Source organism: Tenrec ecaudatus, chromosome 1 (assembly GCF_050624435.1).
Source record: "Tenrec ecaudatus isolate mTenEca1 chromosome 1, mTenEca1.hap1, whole genome shotgun sequence".
NCBI lineage: Eukaryota > Metazoa > Chordata > Mammalia > Afrosoricida > Tenrecidae > Tenrec > Tenrec ecaudatus.
The window spans coordinates 220,580,006-220,607,446 of record NC_134530.1 but is presented as its reverse complement, the minus strand read 5'-3'; the positions used below and the strand labels follow the sequence as shown (position 1 = coordinate 220,607,446).

Genomic DNA, 27,441 nt, shown 5'->3' with positions numbered 1-27,441 from the left:
GCACAATTCTTAACGTGCAGCCTCGCTCCCCGTGACCTGGTGAGAGCCCAGCAGAAGAGCAGTAAGCAAGAAAGCCTACTGGGACACCGGTTTCTTTCCTGGTATCTCGTACGTCAGTGCAGCAGAGAGTTAGTGTCCAGCTTCCTTCCAGTGACCACAAGCTCCTTCCACTCGAGGGTCCTGGGGCGGAGGAAGCAGAAGACTCGCTCCTAGGGAGATGACAGGTCCCATTATGATGCAGGGAACGTTGAGGGCTGAATAACAGGGCTCGGAGATTCTCCTCGCTGCACTCACAGCCGTCGTGGGCAATGGCCTTGAAGACAGTGGACGCTGGCGGGTTTTCTCCGTGTGACGCTGCAGAATACCTGGCAGGTAAATAGGATCCTTGCAAGCAAATCCTTGGGGTCCTTCCCGTCGGCCCCACTTGGGGAGCCCAGGGGAGACGAGGCGCCCCTACGGGGACCCGGGCCGGGCCGGAGAGTCGACGCGGGCCACGTGACACGGCTGCTCACGTGACGCAGAGCCGGGGCGTGGAGGTGAGCGAGCCCTTCGCGATGCGTCATCACGTCGCGCGGCCGCGGCAACGAGAGCCGCGACCACCGAGGGGCCGGCCCCGGAGCCTGTGGGTCGGGGCGGCGGCGGCGGCTCGGCTCCCGCGCCCCACCCGGCCGCCCCCGGGGGACGGGCCCGGGAGCCAGGTGAGTTGCCGCAGGTGCCGGCCGTCACCTGGCCTGCCCTTCCTCGCCCTGGGCGCCCGCCCCCGCCGCGCCGCGGCCCAAGGGCGGAGGTGGCCGCAGAGGAGCTGGACCAGGGGCCTGGGGCAGCGGGCGCCCTCGGCCCTGCGCCGCCCCGAACGACCCCGCCCCTGTCCTTCCCCTCCCCCCCCACCCCACCCCCGGCCGGGCCGGCCCGGTGACCGCCGCGCCTGTCGGGGGAAGGGCACCTCCTTTCCACCGCGTGCGCAGAACCTTCGGCCCTGCCCGCCCGATTTCCCACGGTGGAACCCCCCTCTGTTGAGCCGCTGAGAATGGAAGTTCTAGAATAGGCCGCCGGAGCGGGGTGGCCGATGGCACCTGCCGGGAGGGCCCGCGGGGGAAGGCCACGCTGCGTTAGGATTCGTGTCATTTTGACACGGAAACAATAGGCCTCCCCAAGAAAGTCTGCGGTGTAAACGCGCATTTGTTCTGCCCTTCCCGAGGCCCCCCTCCTTCCCCCCCCGGGTTGAAGTTAGAGGTGACTTCGTGAACCGCCTCTGGAAAAGCGTCACCTAGGTTTGGACTCCCCTCCTCCTTTGCTGTAAAACGGGTCTTGCGGCTAGCGTACTCACTGAGGAGCAAGCATGCTGGCTAAAAACGATGAGGACTTAGGGAGGAGCGAGGAGCTCATTTTGCTGTTCAAAGGTAATGGTCGTGAGTAGTGGAGTCCACAAGACAACAGCTTGATATGATGCATATATCAATATATTTTTATCAGAAAGTTTTGGCTTCCAAATCGGATAAACACTCACCTCATTTCATTCCCCAGACATTGCGTTAGAAGAAAAGTGTGAGTTAAAACCTGTTAACAATGAAAGTGCTACGAAAGTTGTTTTTTTTCCAGTGAGTAATATGTTAGTGAATTTATTTTACTGATGTATGCAGGTAGACTCTGCAGGTGACTAGCTTTGACTGTAAAGTAAGTGGAGTTCTCTCATAGGTTGATAATTCTAGTGAGACTCTGAGTGTAGGAAAATACCTACAAATATCCATCTTTTAATGGTGATAGACATTGGCTCATAACTTGGAGTGGGAAGCCCCTTCTGTCCAGGAGCTTCAGGTGCTTAATCAAGTGAAAGTCTATAGGGAGCTTGATGTGTTTCACTCAGTGTAGACGCTGGATTCTCATTTGGAGTTTCATTATAAGAAGAAATCCAGGTAGATTTGAAGATCATATAAGTAATTTTTTATGTACGCTGTAGAAAAAAGTTCATTTCCTCTGGCTTTTCTTGATGTAAGTTGAGCACACAATTTTTCTTATATTCGATTAACATTTATTGTGCCCTTGTGAGGATAGAAAGACATTTTTTAAAAGACATATTTAATAAAACAAGATCCCTCGCCCCCTCACCTCTGAATCCTTAGCAACCTATGGATATTAGATAGTCATGTTTCTCACCTTGAAGGAATCTTACCGTTTGAGAGAGCAAACTTGTAAAGAACTGCAGGACATGTATAACGTCTTTCTCCTCAAACAGTGTAATTTTGTATTGATCGCAATAAAAGTCGGGTGGGAGGGACACTCAGTGACACTGGCATTCGGAGAAAGACGAGGTCACTTACTTAGGAGAGTTGTCATTCTGTGTGGCAGGGATGCCGATACCAGGAGGAACTATGTTCTCTGCTTCCGGACACTTGGGTTTGAGGAAACTCTTAGTTCCTTAAGGTTAGGTTCCTTAAATTGTAAAGTTACTTGTGTACTATTTCCTCTTGTTTTTCACATCGCTTTATTTTCCCCCTTTCAGTTTCAGGATCCAACGACTCCCTTTTTCCTTTCTCCATATTGCTTACTGGGAGACATTATGGCCCCCAAAGACATAATGACAAACACTCATGCTAAATCCATCCTCAACTCAATGAACTCCCTCCGCAAGAGCAATACCCTCTGCGATGTGACATTGAGAGTGGAGCAAAAGGACTTCCCTGCCCACCGCATTGTGCTGGCTGCCTGTAGCGATTACTTTTGTGCCATGTTCACTAGTGAGGTAAGTGGGGACGAGACTCGGACAGCTCCCGTGCAGCTGCTTCTCTGCTCAATGAAAGGAAGTTGACTAGAATAGGACTCAGGTGGCACAGTGGGTTACACGGTGAACTGCTGGGGGCAAGCTGATGGTTCAAACCCACCAGCCTCTCGGTGGGTGGAAGATGAAGCTCTCTGCGCCTGTAAAAAGTTACTGCCATCATAATCCAAAGCCGAAGCAGGGAATAGAATCAGAGCTTACGACTGTGAGATTTTGGTGTGCAGAAGGCTATGGAAGACAGCGGAAGCCCAACATACATGTGCAGGAACGACACAGGGAATAAGCCGCCAATGATGTTTCTCTAACCATAATTGAGGGATGGGAATAACCTGGTTATCAGACGGAGTATTGGAGAGAAGACTATCGTAGATTAAAACGATAGATCTGACTTGAATGATTGAAACCTGTCGCTTCATCTCCCTTCTGATACACTTTGGGCTTCACCTGGTTTTCAGTATTTTCTGTGGCTTTTTGTTTTGTTTTTCATAATTGGGGTTTATCTCTGTGTATCTTGTCGTTGTTGGTTGCCTTCTTGACTCTTTGTTGTGTGTTTTGTTTTTCTGTGTTTTGCAGTTTGTGAAACCCAGGATGGGGCAATCTATAGAGACAACAGCTAGAATAAAGGGTTTTTTTTGGGGGGGGGTAGGTTAAGGAAGAACTGATATCAAGAAGTTCAAGAAGAAAGAAAATGTCCTGAAACTGATTTTGGTAGCATTTATACACACTGCTTGATGTGATTTAACGATGGAATGGTAGGATGTCTGCATTAGTTGCTATTAAAGTGGTTTGCGGAAAAAAGACAGCTTCACAGACTCAGGGGCTGCTCTCACTTGCCCTGTGGTATCACTATACGCCAGAATTGACTTGATGGCCATGGGGTTTTGTTGATATGACCATGAATTTCTATAGTGTGGCAGTAAATAAGAGAGTGTGGAAAAGATCCGCCACTTCACCTGACTGTGAGCTGATTTCTCTAAACGAGGTAATCGTAATTATGCACAATAACATAGAATCTACAAATTCCATGATCAGTCATTAAGACAGTGTCTAGCATATAGGAAAAAAGCTCAGATCGACTATTGGGTTTTACTTTATTTCTTTGAAAGTTCTGTGCTTATTTTTCTCCTTCTAAACTTGAACATGACTCAGGTAGAGAGAAGGGATGGAAAGAGGAGGAATGGGATTCAGTTCACATCGCATTCCTCCTACCGCTGTGAAGGAAATCTGTATTCATTCTGTCAACACAGATGCAGAGTGATGCCCAGTGAGGGGAACAAGTGGTCCAGTCTATGGAGTCGAGCTTGGAAAAGAAACTGTGGGTGGAGTATAAGCAGTTCACATGAAAGAACTGGGAAAAGGTTGGCTTGACAAGGAAAACGATAATGTTCACAAAGGACTAAGAAAGACTTTAACAATTGCCTGGACAACAGAAGAGTGGGTGAAGAGAGACGTCAGACAGTGTAAGATAGGATAAAATAATAATTTATAAATTATCAAGGGTTCATGAGGGAGGGAGGAGCAGGAAGGGAGGGGGGAAAATGAGCTGATGCCAAGGGCTTAAGTGGAAAGCAAATGTTTTGAGAATGATGAGGGCAATGAATGTACAAATGTGCTTGACACAATGGATGGATGGATGGATTGTGATAAGAGTTGTATGAGCTCCCAATAAAATGATTTTTAAAAAAAATAAATAAAAGGACAATAGGGCTAAATAAGTTATCTTGATTTTTTTAAGCTGAGTGCATAGTGTACCAATGTTTATTATATCATTATGAATGCCCAAAATGTTTCATCATAATAACACTTTTTAAGAAATCTTATTGCATATCAGTATTTAGTTAATCTCCTTACCTTAATGAAGATGTTGCTGCTGGATCTGAATAGGAGAGGTGGTATCATAGTGATAATAAGTTCCTACTGCGGGCCACACTCTGGCAGGTGATTAAATGAAGGAATAATGCTGTATGGCTTATGAATGGTAGAGGTAAGATATAATCCTAATTTTTATGCTAATGCTCAAATAATTTTTAACTACTGAATTAAAAACCAGAATAATTGATGGTGCTATGAGCCAATGCTCTTGTCACGTGGCTGTTAGGAAAACCATAGGAACCTAACAAGTCCTTCTAGTTAATCCAGGCAAATTTCTAAATGGTGGTGTGTAATGTGGTGTTACAGATCTATGTCCTATACAGCCTTCATGATGATCTGCCCGAGCGTATCAAAGCAGTTGGCGTTTAACTGGGAAGGAAAGTGTGTCAGCACCTGCTTAGCATGAGGTCCCAGTGTGCTAGGACGACTGACTGCTAATATATGGCGCCTCCTGTCAGCTTGAAGAAAATTAGTCTGCTTCCCCCTCTGTTCTACACACTTAACAATGAGAGTTATGTCAGAGACTTCTCGTTTCTCGTCAGTAATGATTGTCTAGTCTTCCTTTAAAAGTGACATCAGGCAAAAAGATGCCAAATGATTCTGTTTTCATTGTTGATTTAAAGGAGTGGATCCAGAGACCTGGACTGTAGGTTCTGTGATCGTAGCAGTTCTGTATGAACCCCCAACCACACCCATCTGATCACTGAAATACTGCGATGTACTCAGCTTTTTGAGAGTTCTAGCTCAGCTCTGATATGCTCTTCACGTGAGGCCCATTTAACAGATCACATGCTGGAAGGGAAAAAACTTGGGTTTTATCTCTTATCGCTGATTAGTTAATTTTAGGTACGTGACCTTGGTCGAGTTATAAACTTTGAAGTTATTATGATAATCAAATGAAATAATAAATAATAAACATTCTGGAAAATATAAACATGAAATGATATAATTACTTAAAATTATTGCATAATAAAAACATTTCCATATGCGAACAGTTTTGTTGGTGGAAATACAACTTAAGTGCACCCGTATACTTGAGTCTAAGATCATTAGTAACGACTATATTTCATAATAATCTGATTTTATTTCTCCAAAATTAATATACTAGTGGCTTTTTCCAATATTAGGGATTGGTTTTATTCTTGGCTTTGGTAGAGAATTTTTTTTAACTATTACTCTGTGCTAATTGGAAGAATCAAAGGTAATAAAGGCATTTTATAATGGAAATGCAATGGAATTTTGTGAGCATAAGAATTTCTGGGAACTTTACTCAATTGATGTATGTATGGATTGTGATAAGAGTTGTATGAGTGCCAGTAAAAAGATATTTTTTAAATAAAAGAGGATGTCCAATTGTCAAAAAAAAAAGAATTTCTAGACTAGGTTAAGATCTAGTAACATTTTCTTAAGATAATCAGTTTGCAAATAGTTTACTATCTTATAAAATTGAAGATTTTCTCCCTGAGCTAAACGATGTTTATCTGACCTTGTCAATACTTTTAACTGTAAGGAGATACTCTAGGCTAACTATATCACCTGTAGTTCCTAATCACTTATGTTTGGATAGTGGATCAGAAGGCTCCTTAAACTGCCCTGGATATGCCTTCTTTATTACCAAGCATAGTCTAAGGACAGGTGGGGGGGCCGGGGCCCTCCTGGGGGGTCACAGGGTGCACCTGTTGTTAGGTACGGTCAAGTGGGCCCCACTCAGAGCAACCATATGGACAACATAACAAAACACTGTTCAGTCCTGCACCACCATCGCCGTGTATGATGCTGGAGCCCATTGTTGCAGCTGCTGTGTCCATCCGTCTTGTTGAAGGTCTTCCTATCGCTGCCCCTCACTCTTAAAATCATTGTACTGGGGGCTCGTACAGCTCTTACCACAGTCCTTACATCCATCCAGTGTGTCAAGCACATTTGTACAGATGCTGTCATCATTTTCAAAACACTTTCTTTCTACTCGAGCCCTTGGCATCAGCTCAGTTTCCCCGCTTCCCCATCCTCCCTCCCTCATGAATCCTTGATAATTTATAAATTATTGTTTTATGTCTTACACCGACCACTGTCTCCCTTCACCCACTTTCCTGTTATCCATCCCCCTGGGAGGGTGCTCTATGTCCATCCTTGCGATTGGGACCCCCTCTCCTTTACCAAGCATGCTGGCCTTCTCCAGGGAGTGGTCTCGACCTGCTAGTAATGTGTGCAAAGTACAGGAGATGAAGCCTCACCATCCTCACTGTCAAGGAGCAGTGTACAAGCATGAAATTTCTTTTGTTTTTCTTAAATATTGATGAACCTTAGTTTTTAGTTGTGAATTCATGGGATTTCTATAGTACATCTATGTTTATTTTGATATGAAAGCCATTTTTTTAGTTATTTTATTTTATTTGTAAACAATTTATTAGGGGCTCATACAATTCTTATCACAGTCCATACATATACATAGCCATTTTTTAACTTATGAGAAAAATTGGTATTTCAAGAAGGTTCTAACACCATTCCTCTGCACACCCCAATTTAAGACTACCTCCCCATAATTTAAAAAGCTAGATAATCACAAAATAATGCAAATATATGCCATGTATGCTTTATGCAAATCAAATGAAATTGATCATAATTTTGTTTTTTAAAACTTTTATTTATTTATTTTGGCAGTTTTATTGGCATGTAATTCATGTGCCATACAATTTGATGGTTTGAATATATGAAAAAGTTGTGCATTCATCACCACAATCCATTTTAAAACATTTCTTTTTTTCTCATTAATTTTTAATATATCAATTTAAAACTGCAATAGAAATTGCTATAAAATATATGTTCATCTATGGTGAAAGGAATCGTGGTGGTTCAGGAGTACCTTAAGGCTCATTTGCTAACCTGCTACCTTTTTCTCTTCTGAATTTTTCTTTTTTTTAAATAATTTTATTGGGGGCTCATACAACTTGTATCACAATCCATACAAACATCCATTGTGTGAAGCACTTTTGTACATTTGTTGCCATCATCATTCTCAAAACATTTGCTTTCTACTTAAGCACTTGGTATCAGCTCCTCATTCTTTCTCTCCCTCCCAACCCCCTCCCTTATGAACCCTTGATAATTTATAAATTATTATTATTTTGTCATTTCTTACACTGTCCGGTGTCTCCCTTCACCCACTTTCCTGTTGTCCGTCCCCCAGGGAGGAAGTTATATGTAAATCCTTATAATCGGTTCCCCTTAAAACATTTTTATACTTATGATTATCGGTTCCCCATTTCTCCCTAACCTACCCTGCCATAACCCTAAAAAATTGTTAATCCAGTTACTACTCTAGATTTTATATAAAGAAAATCAGACTAAACCTCCCCCCCCCACCAATAACAGAACAGTAAAACCTCAATCCAAAAACAAGCAGAAAATACTAAAAGCTAGAACAAATTAAAATAAGGTGAGGGAAAACAAACACCAAGATGGCAAATTTTAACCTGTTTACATATCAGTTCACTTTCTGATGCGCTCGATCTGCGGGCAAGCTCTTCATATCCCTGGTTGTGGTCCATGAGAATTTGATGGAGACGTCATCCCTACGGAGACTGCCCATCTGGCTTTGGGGCTTGGTTATTTTCCATAGCTTTCTGCAAACCTGGTGAGCAGAATCTAAGCTCAAATTCAATTCTTTCCTCTGATCTTGAATTACATACTTATAATCCGCGGATCACTCGGGTTGCTGTGCTGCTGCTTCTCTATAGGATTAGCTGGCACCCAGTTAGATGCCTGCTTGTTTTAAGACAAGCCTGTAGCCTGCCACCCCCACCCCCACCCTCCGATGCTAGTCTTTCTTTTTTTAATCATTTTATTAGGGGCTCATACAACTCTTATCACAATCCATACATCCATCCATTGTGTAAAGCACATTTGTATATTCATTGCCCTCATCATTCTCAAAACATTTGCTCTCCACTTAAGCCCCTGGCATCAGCTCCTCATCCCCCTCCCCCTCCCCAGGTGCTATTCTTTCTGCTACCTAGACACCATCTGATTTCTTCGCCCTACTTTGTTGTGGCAGCCATCTCTTCTGCGATCCCTTCATGAGAGTATCAAGCAGGGCCACAGCATCAGAACTGCTTGTTCTTGGGTTAAGGCTTTAAGACCATAATTTTTAAAAGACATTTAACTAATAATATGTCTTCAAACTCTTAGATATGAGATTTGACCTTTATCATTTGAAATCACATTCCAGTTATTTTATATCATTTGAATTTTCAGCTTTCTGAGAAGGGGAAACCTTATGTTGATATCCAAGGTTTAACGGCTTCTACCATGGAAATTCTGCTGGACTTTGTGTACACGGAAACAGTGCACGTAACAGTGGAGAATGTGCAAGAGCTGCTCCCTGCAGCCTGTCTGCTTCAACTGAAAGGTACAGACATCACAAGTCGTTATTGTTCCTGCCAAATTGCCCTGCAAGTCTTTAACATTAATAATGTAAACTTAACCATGAAAATTATGGAGACAGACCTGGGTACGCACACTTCCCCTGAAGATCAGATGTGCAGCAAAGTAAGGAAACCTCTCTAAATTTGAATATTTGGATCTTTACAAGAAGGCATTTATACTTCCTGTGTATGCTTGTTTCTTCTAATGGAGTTGAAGCTAATGTGTGCATTTTCTCATATACATATATATGTTTCATTAGACAACACACACAAACTATAGCCCTGGAAGGAAACAAAAGAAGCCGGTAACTAGCGACATGGATGGAAACTAGGTAGATGGGGGAGATAAGCAAGCTATAGGTATACTGTTCATGGTAAACTCACTTAGATTGCTTAAAACTTGAAACATGTAAGTCATCTCTACAAAAATATTCACATTGACATAACAGTTTTCATAGGTTTAGAGATGGTCCCCACCTCCAGTCTCCAGTCCCCCCTCTCCCTCTCTTTCAATCATTGTATTGAGGGCTCGTACAACTCATCACAATCCATACATATATTCATTGTGTCAAGTACATGTACATTTGTTGCCATCATCACTCTCAAAACATTTTTATTTCTACTTGAGCCCTTGGTATCAGGTCCTCATTTTCCCCCTCCCTCTCTCCCTCCCTTCCTCAGGAACCCTTGATAATTTATAAAGTGCTGTATTATTATTTTTTTATGTCTTACACTGTCCGATGTCTCTCTTCAGCCACTCTTTTTTGTCCATCCTTCAGGGAGGGGCTATATATAGATCATTGTGATTGATTCCCCCCGTACTCCCACACCTTCCCCTTATTCTCCTGGTATCGCTACTCTCAATATTGGTCCTGAGGGGTTTATCTGTCCTGGATTCCCTGTGTTTCCAGCTCTGATCTGTACCAGTGTATAGTCTCTGGTCTAGCCAGATTTGGGTTCATGATAGTGGGGGGAGGAAGCATTAAAGAACTAGAGGAAAGTTGTATACATTTGTATTCATGTACATTTAGGAAATTGTTTATACCCTAAAATTTTCTATTAGAGAAACATGAGATGATTAGTACCTTCTTTTTTCCTTTACTAAAGTCTTAGGTCAATTTTCCACATAGAGTAAGATTAGGTACTTTATGCTGAATTAGTAATTGGGTTTTTAAGCTTGATTCCCAGGAGGGAATAGGCTGTTTTGCTTAGTTGTGCACACAGCCAAATCCATAATTGTCAAGTTGATTCCAACTCTTAGTGGCCTTGAAGGACAGAGTGGACTTGCCCATAGGGTTCCCAGACTGTCATCTTGATGGAGGCATACCGCCATCTTTCTCCAGAGCACCCACTGGTTTCCAGCACGGGCCCTGTGATTGCCAGTGGCACGAAGGCTCTCTATTAACTGTGCTGGTGTCCTTGAAAGAGCAATAGGTCTTGCTGTAGTCATTTTATACAGAAAGCAAAGGCCAAACGTACAGGCCTTGCTAAAGATCATGCAGCAAATAAAACAGGAAAAGGATTTGAATTCCTTAAGCATAAGATTTCTACCCTGGTTCACAGGTGTTCAGGCAGGCTTCCTTTGATATGATACAAGTGTCGGGAAAATGCTGGGATCTGAGACTATGGACCAGTTCAATACCTGACATGCATCCTGAAGTAGTCGCTATGTGTGTTTGTCCTAGGTGTGAAGCAAGCCTGTTGTGAGTTCTTAGAAAGTCAGTTGGACCCTTCGAACTGCCTGGGCATCAGGGATTTTGCCGAAACGCACAACTGTGTTGACCTGATGCAAGCTGCTGAGCTCTTCAGCCAGAAGCACTTCCCGGAAGTGGTGCAGCACGAAGAATTCATTCTTCTGAGTCAAGGAGAAGTGGAAAAGCTAATCAAGTGTGATGAAATTCAGGTACAGATTGGGCTTTTCAACTGAAGGGCCATTAACAACTTTGAAAAGCCCCGGGTGCAGTTGCTACATCTCTAGCAGGGCTTCTTCTTTCCTTTATCTTTCTAACCTTACCATTTTTATTGGCATATAATTCACATACCATGCAAGTGATTTAAAGCAGTTCATGGTTTAAACATATTTAAGAGATTGTTCAATCCTCACTGTAATCAATTTAAACGTTTTTCTTTATTCTTGTACTCATTATTATTAACTCCCCATTTCCCGAAACCACTCTTGCCGTGACTCTAAGAAACTATTCATCCACTCACTGTCTCTATAGATTTACCTCTCCAGAAGTTCATGTAAAGAAAAACATACCCCCAAACCATCACTCGGGGCACTCGGGGCATGTGGAAGTGCTTCCTGAAGAGCCAATGAGGTTCTAAGTCATGTGGTGGCTGCTTTGCAGGGGAAGCGTGTCTGAGGCTGCCCCTGAAGTGGCAGCAGAGTGTCCCCGGGGGTGAAAACCCAGGAGTGGAGTGGGGTTCACTATGGCGGACGACCTAAAAAGATTGCTGTAAAACAATTTACCAAGTTGAAGGACGCCATGCTGTCGTGTCTGATCAAGATGGGGTAGCCGTTATTAACGTGGTCAGAGCACGCTCTGAGGCCTGTCTTCTCCCTGCTTTTGCTCTCGCAACAGACCAAGGCACAACAAGTATCATCTGTTACTATAACCCCTACCAGGTGGTTCGAGTTAATCGCTTTCCTTGGGCGGTGAGTTTCACAGCAAGCAGCAGTGCCAATAAAGGACTAATTGTCAGCCCAGAACAGGACCATCTTCCATGATTTGAAGCATCGAGGCAAGTGTGGGGGTTTCTTAAGCAGATCGCGGTCTGGACGTCTCCCCTGTCTCATTATACAGACACATCTCTAGACCCCAAGGATACTTGTATCTGCATATCCAAGAAAGGGCCCTCTTTCTTACCTGCTACCAAAAGAAAGCGCCTATACATATAATTTCTGGACAGATTGATTGTATATTTCCTTGTTTACGGTAGGTATTATTTTGTGAGATCTGGGAACACCATAAAAAATGGTTCTGTCTGCCACCGTTCCCATGGAGTTCAGTTCTATCACCAAGTGCACAGGCGAGTCTCTTCACTGAATCAGAATCGAAGTGAAATGGTGAGCCACGTGAAGCCCTAAGTGCTCCCTTTTGTTGAATATGCAAAAGGAAGCAGACCCTTTTTAGGTTTTTTCGTATTATGTTTTCTTTGCATTGAGTTTGAGGAAAATACAATGGCTTAGCAATAGTAAAGTCAGTATGACCAACTTTTTCTATGTGTTCATGCTGTTTTACATTATGGATAACTTGCTAATTGATGTGGTTCCTCTTAGAGGGTGCTGCTCCATCCCCAAAATTCAAATGATTGCTACTGATCCCCCCACTCTGCTGTCTGCACATAACCAATCAGTGTGATGTTGATGTGTTCTTTATGAAATGTACATATGCTTCATTATCAACTGTTTTGTATATTGGTGTGTCTGTAAACATAATCATACAGCCATATTTCATACTTGAGGATAAGTAAAATAGTATTAAAAAGCCAAAACATTAAAAAATAACAAAATAAAAGAGAAAACAGTCAAAAAGTAGAAAGTTATAAAAACTAGAACAAATTTAAAATGGGTAAAAGGGAGAACAAATAAGATGTTAAATTTTAACTATAACTTCTAGCGGGGCTTCTTAATCAAGGGTCCATATTGGTTCCAAAAGTTTCACTAACTCTGCTGAAGTTGAATGCCAAATTGTTTATTTACAGGGAAGGCATAGCCACTTTCATCATGAAACATTTGATCCCAGTGGTTAAGGAGCACTTTTTACAAATGTGGAATAAGCAGGGGGAAATGAGAATGGAAGGAGATGGATTTTAAAATGAGTAAGATGGCTTGTTTCAAGAGTTCACGCTGTAGCAGTAGAGACAGACAGATGAGGGTGCTTCCAAAGCTCGTGGAAAAATTGATGAAAGGATCATGGAATTTTCCCACAAACTTTAGGAAGCCTCCTCATGTAAGTAAAACATTATAATAGATTCTGCTGAGGGTCATGGCGACGGCTGCGCTAGGTAAGGAGGTATGAGAAGAAAGCAAAGTAAACCCCTGGAAGGGGATCAAAAGGGAGAGGATCTGTGTCAGCTGAGCCAGCTGGGAAGTGCTGGCTGGGTGGAAGGAGGGTGGGAAGACTGCATGCGACTGGATAGTAGAGGCGGAGCCCTTCCCCCAGCAGAGGGGAACCACCCGTGCCCAAGCAAGCGTACAGTGACTCAGCCAGCCAGAGCTTCACCCTGCAAAAGCACTGGGTCTGGTTTGACGACTGCTTTCATGTGTATGATTAATGCTTTATTTTGAAGTTCTCTTAATGGATATCTAGATGTGCCTCTAGCTAATGGGCAGGCATCAGCTTAGTAACTATCGCCTAAACACAGCTGAGTGCAGATAGCTATGACTGAAAAGGGGTTAGTTTCTCTCAAATTTTGAATATACAGTATTGAGTGGTGCCAGAACGTCAAAAGAAATTGAAAGAAACACACAGGGTCACTGAACCAAAAAGAACCGTTCATCAGTCAGCCATTTCAAGTGGTAGCATATGATCAAGAAGGACGAAGTCCAAGCTGCACTGGGTGCATTAGCAAACGAAGAAGGCTCCAGGAATCGGCAGAATGCCAATTGAAATGTTTCATCAGCAAGCTGATAAGCGACAGAAACACTCGTCTATGCCAAGATATTTGGCATACTGGTCAACTGACTAGAAGAGCCGTTTGTTCCCATTCCAAAGAAGGGGGCCAACAGAATGTGAAAATTATAGAGCACTAGCATTAGTTTCCCATGCAAGTAAGATTTTGCTAAAGATCATCCAACAAAAATTGTAGCAGTACAGTGACAGGGAGCTGCCAGGAAGTCAGGCTGGATTCAGGGGTGGATGGTGGAAGAAGAGATCGTTGCTGACATTAGATGAATCTTGGCAGAAAGCAAGTAAACAGAAAGATGTCTACTTGTATTTAACAGACTATGGATAAAATTGTAAAGAATGGGAATTCCAGGACACTAAAAGTTGGAATGGACTTAACAGCACTTACCTAACAACCACAATAGCTCTCAAATGTTCACAACTTTATTTTCAGATTATTATTTTTTTAAATGTTGAAAAGTTTGACTTTGAAACCCCATGTAATTCTAGGCTTCCATGCATTATTTCATCATTTCAGGTAGTTTTATTATGTTTACGTATTTTCATATTTGGTGTTTGCGATTTAATTTGTTAAAACTTGAATTGTTTGGTAATTCTTTTTTAAGTACGAATCCTTCTGAATCATACTACCATTAGTGTGGCAGGATTTTTATTGCCTTGGACACTGTAAATTAGACTAAGAAATGTAGTGAGAAGTCCAATATAGGCCTGTCATTTGCTTTTGATCTCTAGCGCCCCAATTAGTTAATTAGTAGTTTGTAGGAGCTACCTAGTAGAGCCAAGTGTTGGGTTTTAATTCCCCGTTAGGGAACATATGATTTTCTAAGACTAGGAATTTGCTGTTTTTCTCTCTCCTCAATAATAAAGAAAATATTATAAATTAGTGAATTTCTAGAGGCATATGTGTTCCTCAATTTAGACAAGGGATATAATGGAAAGCAGCAAAACTTTGATTAATATGCTGTCTTTGAGGAGGAATTTAAAGAAATCCTATCATATAAATATACTCTTGTAAATCAAATTATTTATTTTGCAGAAACTAGATATTATTAGTAGATTTAACCAAACCCAGCCCTCTGCTGTCAAGTCAATTCCATTTCATAGAAACTTTATATTGGACTTAGGAAACTAAAAATCTTTATGAGAGTAAACAGACTCATTTTTCTCCTATGATGTGACTGATAGGTTTGAACTGCTAACCTGTGCTTAGCAGTCCAACACCTAGCACACAATACCACCATTACTAGTAGATAACAGGTCTGAAATACATTTTATATATATCTAAATTCTCATTCATCTCGCCATATTTGAGCCAAATTTCTCTTTACACCCTTCCTTAGTGGCTTTTCTGAGGGAAGATTTATTGGAGCCTGTCGATGACATTGTTTCCAATTAGAAAGGAATGTATCCTCTAGCTTGGGAAGCAGTTTCACATCAACTCAGAGAAGCTGCTTTTTCAAATGGTGCTGAGTCAAGTATTCTATTTCTGGTCTTGGTCTAAGCTCACCATCTGGGCCACTGTGTCTGTCATGAACCGCAGGCCCAGCCAGAGTACACAGTCTTTACATTTGAAAACTGGTGATTCATAAGAATACCTTGATTTTTCTTGATTAGCCCACATACTGAAAAATACTGTGAATAAAATGTATACTATGACTTGAAGTTCATTGTCCATAATTTTAAAATAGCTAGCACTTAACTCGGCACTTACTGGTAATTCATTTATCAATTATATATTGAGTACTTACTATGTGCCCAAACATGTCCAGGGTGGAGTTAAAATTATGATCAAAACATACTTTTAAATCCTTGTACCTGGAACTTACACTCCAGTGGCACCATTTTGGGTATTTTGTAGTTTCGTTTGTTTGTTTTTCGAATTCTCACAACTGTCTGACTCTGTCAGAGAAAGAAAGTGAGGCTTACAAGTTAACCGCGGAGCCGCAGCTAGTTATGATAGAGCCAGGCTCCCAGTTAAAGAGGCAGCCATCCCGGCTTCACAATATTCTCCTTATCCCGAAACGCTGAGCTGATCACTGTACTCACTTAGTTTCTGACTGGCCAATAAGGAGATGGCCAACAGAAGTCATTGCAGACTAATGTATAACAAAGTCAAAGGGAACAGGGAGAACCCTTAATGAACTGCCTTATTGAGAAGCCCTAAGAACTCTTGTATGGTCTCCTGCCAGTATCTGTCAAAACGGGCCTCTTTTTCCCTGGGGAAAACAGTAAATGACACTTTTTCCTGCTCTACAATCCTGCTATAAAAAAGGAGCAGAGACCTGTCCCACGTGCTAACTAAAGCTGCTGCTTATGTAAAACAATGGGACGCAGTATGTTACATTATTAATGTGTGCTCTGTGTCTTGGCTGTGTAACATTGGATAAGATACCTAACCACTAATGCTCAGCTGCTACGCCTGTAAATGCATACAGTACTAGGGGGCTTCAAAAATTCACCAGCCCAGGCATCTAAGGTCCAGAACAAAATCATACCCAAGGTGAATGGCGGGGAGGGGGGTGATGGAGTGGGGCATGGAGTAGACACCCAATTCCCATCTTTAGACAATTGGACATCCCCTTACAGAGGGGTCACAGGGAAGAAATGAGCCAATCAGGGTGTAGCATAACACCAATGAAACACAACTTTCCTCTAGTTCTTTGGTGCTTCCTTCCCCCCACTATCAGGAACTCAAATCAGGACTTACAAAGCCGATTAGACCAGAACATGCACACTGCTACAGACAAGAGCCCACAACACAGGGAATCCAGGATAGATAAAACCCTCAGGGCCAACAAGGAGAGTAGAGATACCAGGAGGATTAGGGGAGGTTAGGGGGACAAAGGGGAAATTGATCACAAGGATCAACCTAGAACCCCCTTTCAGGAGAATGAACAGAAAAGTGGGTGAGAGGTGATGGAGGACAATGAAAAATGTGAAAATAATAATCTCTAACTTATCAAGGGTTCATAAGGGAGGATGGTGGGGGAAGAAATGGGAAGCTGATATCAGGAGCTCAAGTGGGAACAGAATGGTTTGAAAATGATGGCAGCATTTGTGCAAATGTGCTTAACATATTGGATAAATGTATGGATTGTGATAAGAGATATAAGGCCCCACCAATAAAAGTATTTAATAAAAAAGAAAAGAAAAATAGGTATAGAAAGGAAATTTCTCAACATAATAAAAGCCATAAATGTAATAAAAAAGTAGGAAGGATGCTTTGTTTAGAAAAGTAATTTAAATTTTAAATTCAGTTTTTTAAATGTAGCTTTTAAACTTTTCCCTTAAAAATTCACAAGCCGTCAGAATGAAAAGATAGTGGAATTGTTCCACAAGCTTTTTGAAGTGCCCTGGTATTAGTACTTAGTACATAGAAATGTTCTGAGTATTAAATCCATGAGTAAATTCACCCTGGGATTTTGGTATGGAAAAAAATCATTTTTCCCATAATTACACGTATTATAGATTTTTCCATCTGAGTCTAGCTTGTTTCTCTGCAATTATAACTTATTCTGTCTTCAGTTAGCTCAAGGGCCCCTGATCACAATTTTAACCCTGATTTTTAAGTTGATATATTAAGTTTACAGCTAGAAGACAATAGAGTCTAGTGTGCAGGTGCTTAGAACTTACAGCCTGTCATCCTTTGAAAGAAACTATTGAAAATACCGTGGGTTCCTTTCTGCCCCTCCCCTGCACCCGAGCCGTCATTAAGGAAGGTTAGTTTTACTTCTCCAGTGCATCTACTCCTCTGTCTCCCCACCGCCAGAGCTGAGCCAAGCTCCATCACCGCCTGCCTGGTGTGCCCAAGTGTCCTCCTAACTGCCCCGCTGTGCCCTTCCAGACTGTTCCAGCTATGACGGGGGTCTGGGCAAAACAAGATCCTGTCCCTGCCACTAGCCTGCTGGAAATCTTGTCATGGTAGTCAGTGCCCACTGGAGTAAACCCTGGCCTCGGGCTGCCCTCTGTAAGCTGACCGTTGCTTGCTCCCTCCCCTCTCGTCCATTGCGCTATGCTTGCCTTCTCTCACTGTTTTCAAGCTGCCCTTCTTCTTGCTGTATGGCAGTGCTAGCCAGCAGGACACTTCCGTGAAGATGGAAATGGTCTACTCCGACCTTGCCCAATTTGGTAGCTCTTGAGCACTAGAAATGCAGCTAGAGCTAGTGATCAGTGGCACTGGCAGGTACTTTGATGGTAACTCGCTGCATGGGACCGATGGCTGCCACTCTGCACTGTGCAGCCCTCGGGCCTCAGCGTGCTCTCCCTGGCCTCCTGCTGCCCACCTAGCACCTGCCAGTTTACTGCTTCTTCAGGAAGACCCTTCACCGACCCACCAGCCTAAATGCAAATCTCATGAGTTTCTGCTCTTGTCTCTATAATATGTGTGTGTAGATTGAGACAGTGGGATTGTTTTTTCTGATTTTATAATTACGTACCTCTTAAAAGCAAGTATTCTGTTTGAGTTCTTCACCGTTGTATAAGCCTAGCACTTGGTAGGTAAATCAGTAAATCTGTGGAATAGGAAGATAGTTTCTTTCTCTAGTTAAAACCGGACACTAAAATGACCTCTCAAAAAAGAGGAGGAAGGGGAAATAAGCTGATACCAAGGGTTGAAGGTAGAAAGCAAATGTTTTAAGAATGATGATGGCAACAAATGTACAAATGTGCTTGACCCAATGGATAGATGTATGGATTTGTGATAAGAATTGTATGAGTGCCCAATAAAATTATTTAAAATAAATAAATATGCTAAAAATTAAAAAAAAACAAAACAGGCTCTATGAACTGGTTGACGGAACACAGGACCCTGACTGAGGTATGTGTCTTGGGCAGGGCCTAAGTATTACTACATATTGTCTCCTCTCGGTGATATAAAGAAACCAAACCAAACTCAATGCCACTGAGTCTGGTCCGACTTATTGTGACCTATTGAGCAGGGTAGAACTGCCCCTGTGGGTTTCCAAGACTGACTTTGTGGGAGTAGAAAGCCGCCTCTTTCTCCCAAGGAGCCACTCACGGTTTCAGACGCTGACCTTGGGGTCTGCAGCTTAGCGAATAACCACTACACTGCCGGGGCGCCTTCCCCATGTGTCAAGTCAGCGTCTTAGGGAGGGTCTGACCTTTCCCAGTGTCTTGCATGTACGCTGAGACCTAAGATCCCCCCTTCAAGAAGGCTTCCAAAAGTTCACGGGAAAAAAGGGAATTAAAAGACAATGACATTTTTCCACAGACTTTTTGAAGCCCTCCTGTATAGTGCTTCAGATATGGCAGTTGCTTAAATGCTAACTGATTAGAGTTTGAAAATAGCAGCATTCCAAAAAAAATAAAATTAAAAAAAATAAAATAGCAGCATTCCATGGACTATAAGAGATGCTTCTGCTTCGCAGACTTGGGTGAAGAGGATGGCTGACGGTGATTAGACAGTACTTAAGAGTAAGACTTATTTCAACATCCAGGTTTGAACAGAGCAACAAGTTCCCAAGGGGGGGGGATTCATGCATGAGAAAAGATTTTAAAGTAAAGCATAATATATGACAGGTATTATCTGTTTTAGGAATCATTTTTACCCGCTAATTCTTTTCTTGAACTACTCTAAACAAAATGTCTGAAAAGACCATTTCCCCAAGAGCCTACATCTGTTTCTAGAAGACTGGAAATGATGGCCGTGGGAGTGAGGTGCGAGAAGGGCCGGAAGCACGGACTGCCTTTGAGAACGAGCTTGCTGGAAAGCAGAGCCCCATGTGCCCCTCTCCGTTCACAGGTGGACTCTGAAGAGCCTGTGTTTGAGGCGGTCATCAGCTGGGTGAAGCATGCCAAGAAGGAGCGAGAAGAGTCTCTGCCTGACCTGCTCCAGTATGTGCGGATGCCCCTCCTGACCCCTAGGTACATCACGGATGTTATAGATGCTGAGGTAAGTCACGCAGCACACCCGGGGCCTGATGCTGTTTGAGGGTTTGGAGCTTAGTACTGTGTTCCGGAAAGTGTGTTCATGTAGTAGGGACTGCACAGTGTCTCCAGGAATCTCCCAGAGGGGTGTACTTGATAATCCTCAGACATATGTCCAGGAAAAGTTAATTCCTCGATAAACTGACACAGATGTAAATTTATGATTTAATTTACCTTTTTTTAAAAAAAACATGCTCCTAAGTATTTTCCATAGCCAACATCAGACAGTGAAATTTGTTCCTTCTCCAGTAAATGTAAAGTGTGATGAATGCCACAAAACACACACAAGACAACAGTGCGTTGCTTAGCAACAAACCTTCCTTGTGGTTGAACCTTTGGTGAAATCAGCATGGAAACCACTTAATGCATTTTAATGCCAATTTTGATTATACAATTTTGAGGGGTTTTTTTAAAGCACTTTTCTAACTGAAGTTGTTACTGGTGTATTTTCACATTTTATTTTTATTTGACCTAAATTACCTGGACCATGTTTGATTACCTGCACTGTACTTTGAGGCAACACTAATAGCATGTAGATAAGGTTCAAACTTATAAATAATTTTTTCCTGGGAGCTGAACTCCAGATCTCTTTGGGAGTTACGATAAACACAGGTTTTTGGTTAGTGTAACATCTTAAGCTCCCTTGCTTCTTATCTGTAGCTTCATTCTGGTAACCCCTCCACTTCTATGTTATGTCTAACTCTGTATGTAGTTGTTAAGAGTACAGACTCTGGAGTCGAACTCAGGAACTAAAACCCCGGATTCAGCACTTAAAACTGTAAGAACGCTAGGTAGGTTACTTAATTTACTTGTGCCTCAGCCACCTTATCTATAAACTGAATGTAATACGAGTTGCCCATCTTATAAGTTGTTTTAAATAAGTTAATGTCTTTTAAGGTTAATGTACAAGTTGTACATAGGTATTTGCTACTACCATTGTTTATTTTCCTTTTGATGCGTAGTGGAAACTTCTGGGGTTAGGACAATAGATGTACTTGGTCATTAGAGCTTTTATCAGTCCTGTCCAAGATGGTGTACCCCAAAACAGTTCAAGGAGTGATTATATAGACAGGAGCTGTTTACAAAACTGAAAGTGAGGGGAACAGTAAAAGACTGTAAAGTAACCTGGAGCTAGTACCACCAAACTGTTAGCCACACCAAAATCTGAAGGGACCAAGGTCAAGGTCTGGTTCCCAGAACATGGGAGGAAAGTAAGTTCAGTTGAGTCACAACCTTTTGAGGAGCTGTGGCCTTGGGTTGAAGGATACAGCCAGTTCTGCAGTGAGAGAGACAGGAATAAAGACCTGACATCAGTCTCTTCCCAAGGGCTGAGCCCAACAAGGAGCTAGAGGTGTGGGACATAGTTATTGTCATTGGTATCCTTTATTGAGTTCATACAAGGTTGTCTTTTGATCAAGAGAGTGATACAGGAAAGGGTGCAGAGTGAAATTAGGGGTAAGTGCAGGATACACAAACAGACTTCTATCAGGAATACACAAAGGGCTTATGGTACTGCCATAATCCTTGGAGAAAATATTCCATCATCATCATCTCAGAAAATAACAGAAACCTATTGATTACCCTCTTAAAGTTCTTAATTGTTATTATATCCTTCTGTTTGCACACTTGGCAGAAGGATGTTTAAACAAACTGATAAACTGTGATTACCTGTAAGCAGGAGTGAAACATCTTACATTTATCTTCTATACCATTTTATATTTGAACTATGTAAAATATTTTTTAATTAAAAATCAATTTTGAAACTATTTTGGGGGGACATGGGGAAGGGGGAGAAAGGAACCCATCACAGGGTTGGATATACAGCACCCCCCTTTCCAAGGGGGATGAATAACAGAAATGTGGGTGAGGGGAGACAACAGACAGTGTAGGACATGAAATAACAACAATAATATTTAACTGATCAAGAATTCACAAGGGTGGAAGGGGGGTGGGATGGGAAAAAAGGAGCTGATACCAAGGGCTCAAGTAATAAGAAAATGTTTTTGAAATGTTGATGGTGACATAGGTACAAGTCTGCTTAATTCAGTTGAGCAGTGGGTCGTGATAAGATTTGTAAGAGCCCTCCAGTAAAATTATTAATAATTTTTTAAAATCTAAAAAATAAAATAAAACTATTTCTGGAAGGGCAGCCATTATTACCAGCAGCCCTCCTGAGACCACAGGGTTTTAGGAACTAGTTTTATATATTATATTAAGAAGTGAATTATAGTGTCATTGCCCTCTAGTTAGCATTAGAGGAGGCTCCTTGGTTCACTCTGTTATCTGCTGTGTTTCAGCCTTTCATCCGCTGTAGTTTACAATGCAGGGACCTAGTTGATGAAGCAAAGAAGTTTCATCTGCGGCCTGAATTGCGGAGTCAGATGCAGGGACCCAGGACAAGGGCTCGTCTAGGTAAGCTGGCATTTTGGCAGGATGCTGCCCTTGGAGGTGGCATGCTACCAATGAACACTACACAACCTTGCTTCAAACCTGTTTTTAATCATCTCCATATGGGGTCATCTGTGAAAACAGTGATACGTTGTTGAGTATTATGGGATATATTATTTATATACAATATAATTAGTGATGATTTGGAGTGCCATGTCCCACCCGCTGCCCGCCTTCTCCCTCTGTGCTTGTTTTCCATTCTAGGACGCAAAGGGATAGGAAAGGCAGGTCAGTGTAGTCAAAGGTATAGGGGTTTGGGACAGCGGTGTGCAGTAGTGAAGATGCTGATCCCAGTTGACCACTTACGAGGGGTTTGGGGCAGGAAACTGAACCTCTCTATGCTTTAGTTCCTTGTTTTAAAACTGGGATTCATAAATACTACTTGTTCTAAGGTCATTATGAAGAGTAAATGAAGTAGTCTTTATATTAAAGGCATATGACAATAAGTTCAAATTCCAACTCCAGCAGCGACTGATTGCATGAGCTGTGCAAGATATTGATCTGTCTCCACCTATGCTTAATCTCTGAAATCACAGTAGCAATGTACTATGATAGTAATTACATCTATTTTTTTTAATTTATTATTATTTTTTTAGCAATTTATTGGGGCTCATACAATTCTTATCACAGTTCATACATATACATACATCAATTGTATAGAGCACATCTGTACAGTCTTTGCCCTAATCATTTTTTTCTCCTCTTTTCTTTTTTTACATTTTATTAGGGACTCATACAACTCTTATCACAATCCATACATTTACATACATCAATTGTATAAAGCACATCCATACATTTCCTGCCCCAATCATTCGCAAGGCATTTGCTCTCCACTTAAGCCCCTTGCATCAGGTCCTCTTTTTTTTTTTCCCCCTCCCTCCCCTTTCCCCCTTCCCTCATGTGCCCTTGGTAATTTATACATCGTTATTTTGTCATATCTTGCCCTATCCGGAGTCTCCCTTCCCCCCCTTCTCTGCTGTCCCTCTCCCAGGGAAGAGGTCACATGTGGATCCTTGTAATCAGTTCCCCCTTTCCAACCCACTCACCCTCCACTCTCCCAGCATCGTCCCTCACACCCTTGGTCTTGCAGGTATCATCCACCCTGGATTCCCTGTACCTCCAGCCCTCATATGTACCAGTATACAGCCTCTGTCCTATCCAGCCCTGCAAGGTAGAATTCGGATCATGGTAGTTGGGGGGAGGAAGCATCCAGGACCCGGGGGAAAGCTGTGTTCTTCATCGGTACTACCTCGCACCCTAATTAACCCATCTCCTCTCCTAAACCCCTCTATGAGGGGATCTCCATTGGCCGACACTTGGGCCTTGGGTCTCCACTCTGCACTTCCCCCTTCATTTAATATGGTATATATACATATATACATATACATATATACATATACACACATATACACATACATACACACACTTACATCTCTTTTTTTTTTTGCATGATGCCTTAATACCTGGTTCCTTGGCACCTCGTGATCGCACTGGCCGCTGTGCTTCTTCCATGTGGGCTTTTTTGCTTCTGAGCTAGATGGCCGCTTGTCCACCTTCAAGCCTTTAAGACCCCAGACACTATCTCTTTTGATAGCCGGGCACCATCAGCTTTCTTCACATTTGCTTATGCACCCATTTGTCTTCAGCGATCCTATCATGGAGGTGTGCAGTCAATGATATGATTTTTTGTTCTTTGATGCCTGGTAACTGATCCCTTTGGGACCACTCGATCACACAGGCTGGTGTGTTCTTCCATGTGGACTTTGTTGCTTCTGAGCTAGATGGCCGCTTGTTTATCTTCAAGCCTTTAAGACCCCAGTCACTATCTCTTTTGATAGCCGGGCACCATCAGCTTTCTTCACCACATTTACTTGTTCACCCACTTTGGCTCCAGCTGTTGTGTCGGGAGATTGAGCATCATAGAGTTCCAATTTAATAAAAGAAGGTATTCATGCATTGAGGGAGTGTTTGAGTAGAGGCCCAAGGTCCTTCCGCCACCTTAATACTTGACCTATAAATATAGACACATAGATCTATTTCCCCATCCTCCCATATATATTTGCATGTACATGTCTTGTCTAGACCTCCATGAATGCCCTTTGACTCCTAGCTCTTTCCTCCATCTCCCTTGACTTTCCTCCTGCCCTACTACCATGCTTCGTTGCCACCTGGGCTAGAGTATACCTCTTCTCTAAGCAACCTTACCCTTGATCATTTCCTACCAGGCCTGCCACTCCCCCTTCTCTACTATTTGGGGTCCCATGTTTTTCCCTTGTCCCTGGGTTTGTTAACACCACTTCCTTACCCTCCCTACCCCCCCACCCCAAGTCCCCCCGGAACTGTCGGTCCCGTTGTTTTTCCTCCAGATAGTTCATCCAGCCTGTCCTATTCAGACAGACCTGTGGCGACACTAACATGCACGAAAACAAGACAGAGGAAAACAAAGCAACAGTATACAACCAGACAACAAAACAACAAAAACAAACCACTGACAAAGAACAGAACAAAACAGTTCACAAGAGAAAAGCTTGTAGTTAGTTCAGGGATCATTTGCTGGCCCTTAGGAGCGTTTTCCAGTCCAGTCTGTTGGGGCACCACGCCCTGGCCCCAAAGTCTACTTTCAGCATTCCCTGGGGAGGACCTTGCCACTCCATTCCCTTGCTGTTCCGCTGCACTCCCCCAGTGATTTGCCTCGGTGTGGTGGGATCAGGTCAGGTGCAATTCCCACACTGTGTCTCCGGTGCAGTCCCCTGTATCTCCCTTAGTCACTGATTGGCATCATTTCTCATAGTGGGGCCAGCCATGTTGTTCTCTCTGTGGACTGGCTGCTCTACTCAGGAACATCATCATCACGGCCTGGTGGGCCAGGCTGTGCTCCACTCTCTCCTCCTGCCCCTTCATCTTCTCCCGTGTGCTCTGATCAGATATGTTCATCTCCCGGAGCTGCAGAGTCAATGTCATCCTTTGGAACAAATTCTTTTCGGGGGAGGGGCAGGAATCCACTTAATTTATGGTGCTGGGGCCAGCCTCCCAGACCTCTCCACTGGTTCCCTACTCGTAATTACATCTATTAATAGCATCAAGTCACATATATATGAGGGGGTACCCCCCAAAAAAACAGATTTTTTTCCCCAAAATGATGTACTTAAATTTTTTACAAAACAACTTTATCACCTTCAAAATACTCTCCATTACATATAATACATTTGTCAAATCTTCCATTCCATTCTTGGAAACATTTTTCAAACTCATGTTTGGATGGCTGACAGCACCTCCCTTGTTTTTTTCTTTACTTCTTCTATGTCGTCAAAACAAAAAGAAGTCGCATGGAGCAAGGTCAGATGAGTAAGGTGCATGGGCAAGAGAGGCTTGCTGTTTTTTGCCCAAAACTGACACACTGAGGTGGCTGTGTGAGCCAGTGCATTCTCATGATGGCAAAACCAGTCCCCGGTCTGCCACAAATCAGGCCTTTTTTGTCACACAGTTATGCAATCTTTTCAGAACCTCTAAATAGAAAGCTTAATTAACAGTCTGACCTGGTGGAACAAACAACAAATGCACTATCCCCCGCACATCAAAAAAACAAATGACATGGGTTTTCTGGGGAGTACCCCCTTCTGTGTAGCTGTGTAGATGGAGAACTACAGTGATACCTCGGTTGTGGAATGGTTCCAATCTCGGAACTTTCCACTATTCCAATAGCAAAGTTAAAAAAAAAAAATCTCAGATTTTGTAACCTTACTTGGTAGTAGAACCAAAAATCTAACTTGAGAAAACCTGTGTGAGCTCAGAGTGAGTCAGGAGTTGAGTCAAGTCTTGCCAGGGACACAAAGAGGTGACACTTCAGTCTAAGCTCTGCTCTTGCTCAGACAACTTACTGTGCTTGTGTGAGTGCACAAAAATATTTGTAATTATGCTTTTCGTGTTCTTTATTTGCATAAAATATCACAACCATGGCTCTTAAGAAAGTTAGAGGTACCCACAGTAAAGCTAAGAAGAGAACTGTGAGAGCCACATAGAGTTAAGGAAAAAAACCATTGTGACATTTGAATAAGGTTGCCACTTGTCTGATTTGGTGGGTGAATACCCCAGGGCTAAGTCAACATTATCAACGTTGTGTGTGTGTGTGGGGGGGGGGGGGGTGTTATTAAATCAGCCAATGGAGTGAAAGGTGTGCAATCATTAACCAGAAACAACTCAGATCATGGAAGAGGTTGAAAGTTACTATTAATTTGGATAAACCAGAAACAACTAGGTGGTTACAGCATACCCGAGACAATGACATGAGAATGTGAGAAGGCTAAAAGCCTCCATACTGAATTTATCAGTGTAACTTTGGGACCTCAGAGTCAATTATTTGGTTTTCCATTGCTTCTTACGGGAAAAATATGTTCAGTTCTTAAGCTTTTTTGTGTTCAAACACAAATTTGGAATAGAGTTCTACAGCTGAGATATCACTATACTAGCCCAAGTGAGGGATGCAACTCCCCTTTTTAAATTAATTAGGTATTTTATATGTATGTTTACATGAGCATAAACAAAAGTATGCAAGATTCTACACTAACACTTTAACAAGGTTACCCCATGGAAATGGGGTTGCAGGGGAATATTCAAATATTTTAATATAGCATTACCCTAAATATGTGGTTACTCGTGTTATTTTAAAAATTACAAAGGCCAAAGGCGCATGTAGGAGCAAATGAAGGGGGAAGAAGAGAGAGTGGAGCACACCAAGGGCAATATCCCTGCTTAGAGCAGCCAATGCACATAAGGACCATATGGTTGAAGACAAAGTAGATGCATTAGCAAATGTGGTGAAGGAAGCTGTTGGTGCCTGGCTATCAAAAGATGTAGTGTCTGGGGTCTTAAAGGCTTGAAGGTAAACAAGCTGAGAAGCAACAAAATCCACATGAAAGCACACCAGCCTGTGATCATGAAGTGTTGAAGGGATCAGGTATCAGGCATCAAAGAAAAAAAATCATATCACTGAGAATGAGGGGCAGTGCAGAGTGGGGACCGAAAGCTCATCTGTAGACAACTGGACATCCCCTTACAGAAGAGTCGTGGGGAGGATATGAGCCAATCAGGGTGCAGGGTAGCAACAATGAAACATAACTTTCCTCTAATTCTTAAATGCTTCCTCTCCCTACTATCATGATCCTAATTCTACTTTACAAATACAGCTAGACCAGAGAATGTACACTGGTACAGATAGGAACTGGAAACAGGAAATCCAGGACAGATGAACCCTTTGGGACCAGTGGTGAGAGTGGCAATACTGGGAAGGTGGAGGAAAGGTGGGATAGAAGGGGAAACCAATTACAAGGATCTACATATAACCCCT

The 27,441-nt window shown here is 42.5% G+C and overlaps 1 protein-coding gene across 2 annotated transcripts in view; it reads left to right on the top strand.

The window, feature by feature from the left end:
- The first annotated feature begins 539 nt into the window (after positions 1-539).
- KLHL12 (kelch like family member 12) overlaps positions 540-27,441 on the top strand; it is a 37,939-nt gene continuing 11,037 nt past the window's right edge. The window contains exons 1-6 of one of the 2 annotated variants that reach the window (XM_075528995.1): positions 540-698; positions 2,501-2,740; positions 8,900-9,053; positions 10,755-10,972; positions 19,465-19,614; positions 21,947-22,061. In XM_075528995.1, the coding sequence (XP_075385110.1) occupies positions 555-698; positions 2,501-2,740; positions 8,900-9,053; positions 10,755-10,972; positions 19,465-19,614; positions 21,947-22,061 (1,021 nt within the window). In that variant the 5' untranslated portion in view covers positions 540-554. Of the gene's footprint in view, positions 699-926; positions 1,401-2,500; positions 2,741-8,899; positions 9,054-10,754; positions 10,973-19,464; positions 19,615-21,946; positions 22,062-27,441 lie in introns of those variants that run through there. The other variant, XM_075528986.1, reaches the window with a different exon arrangement.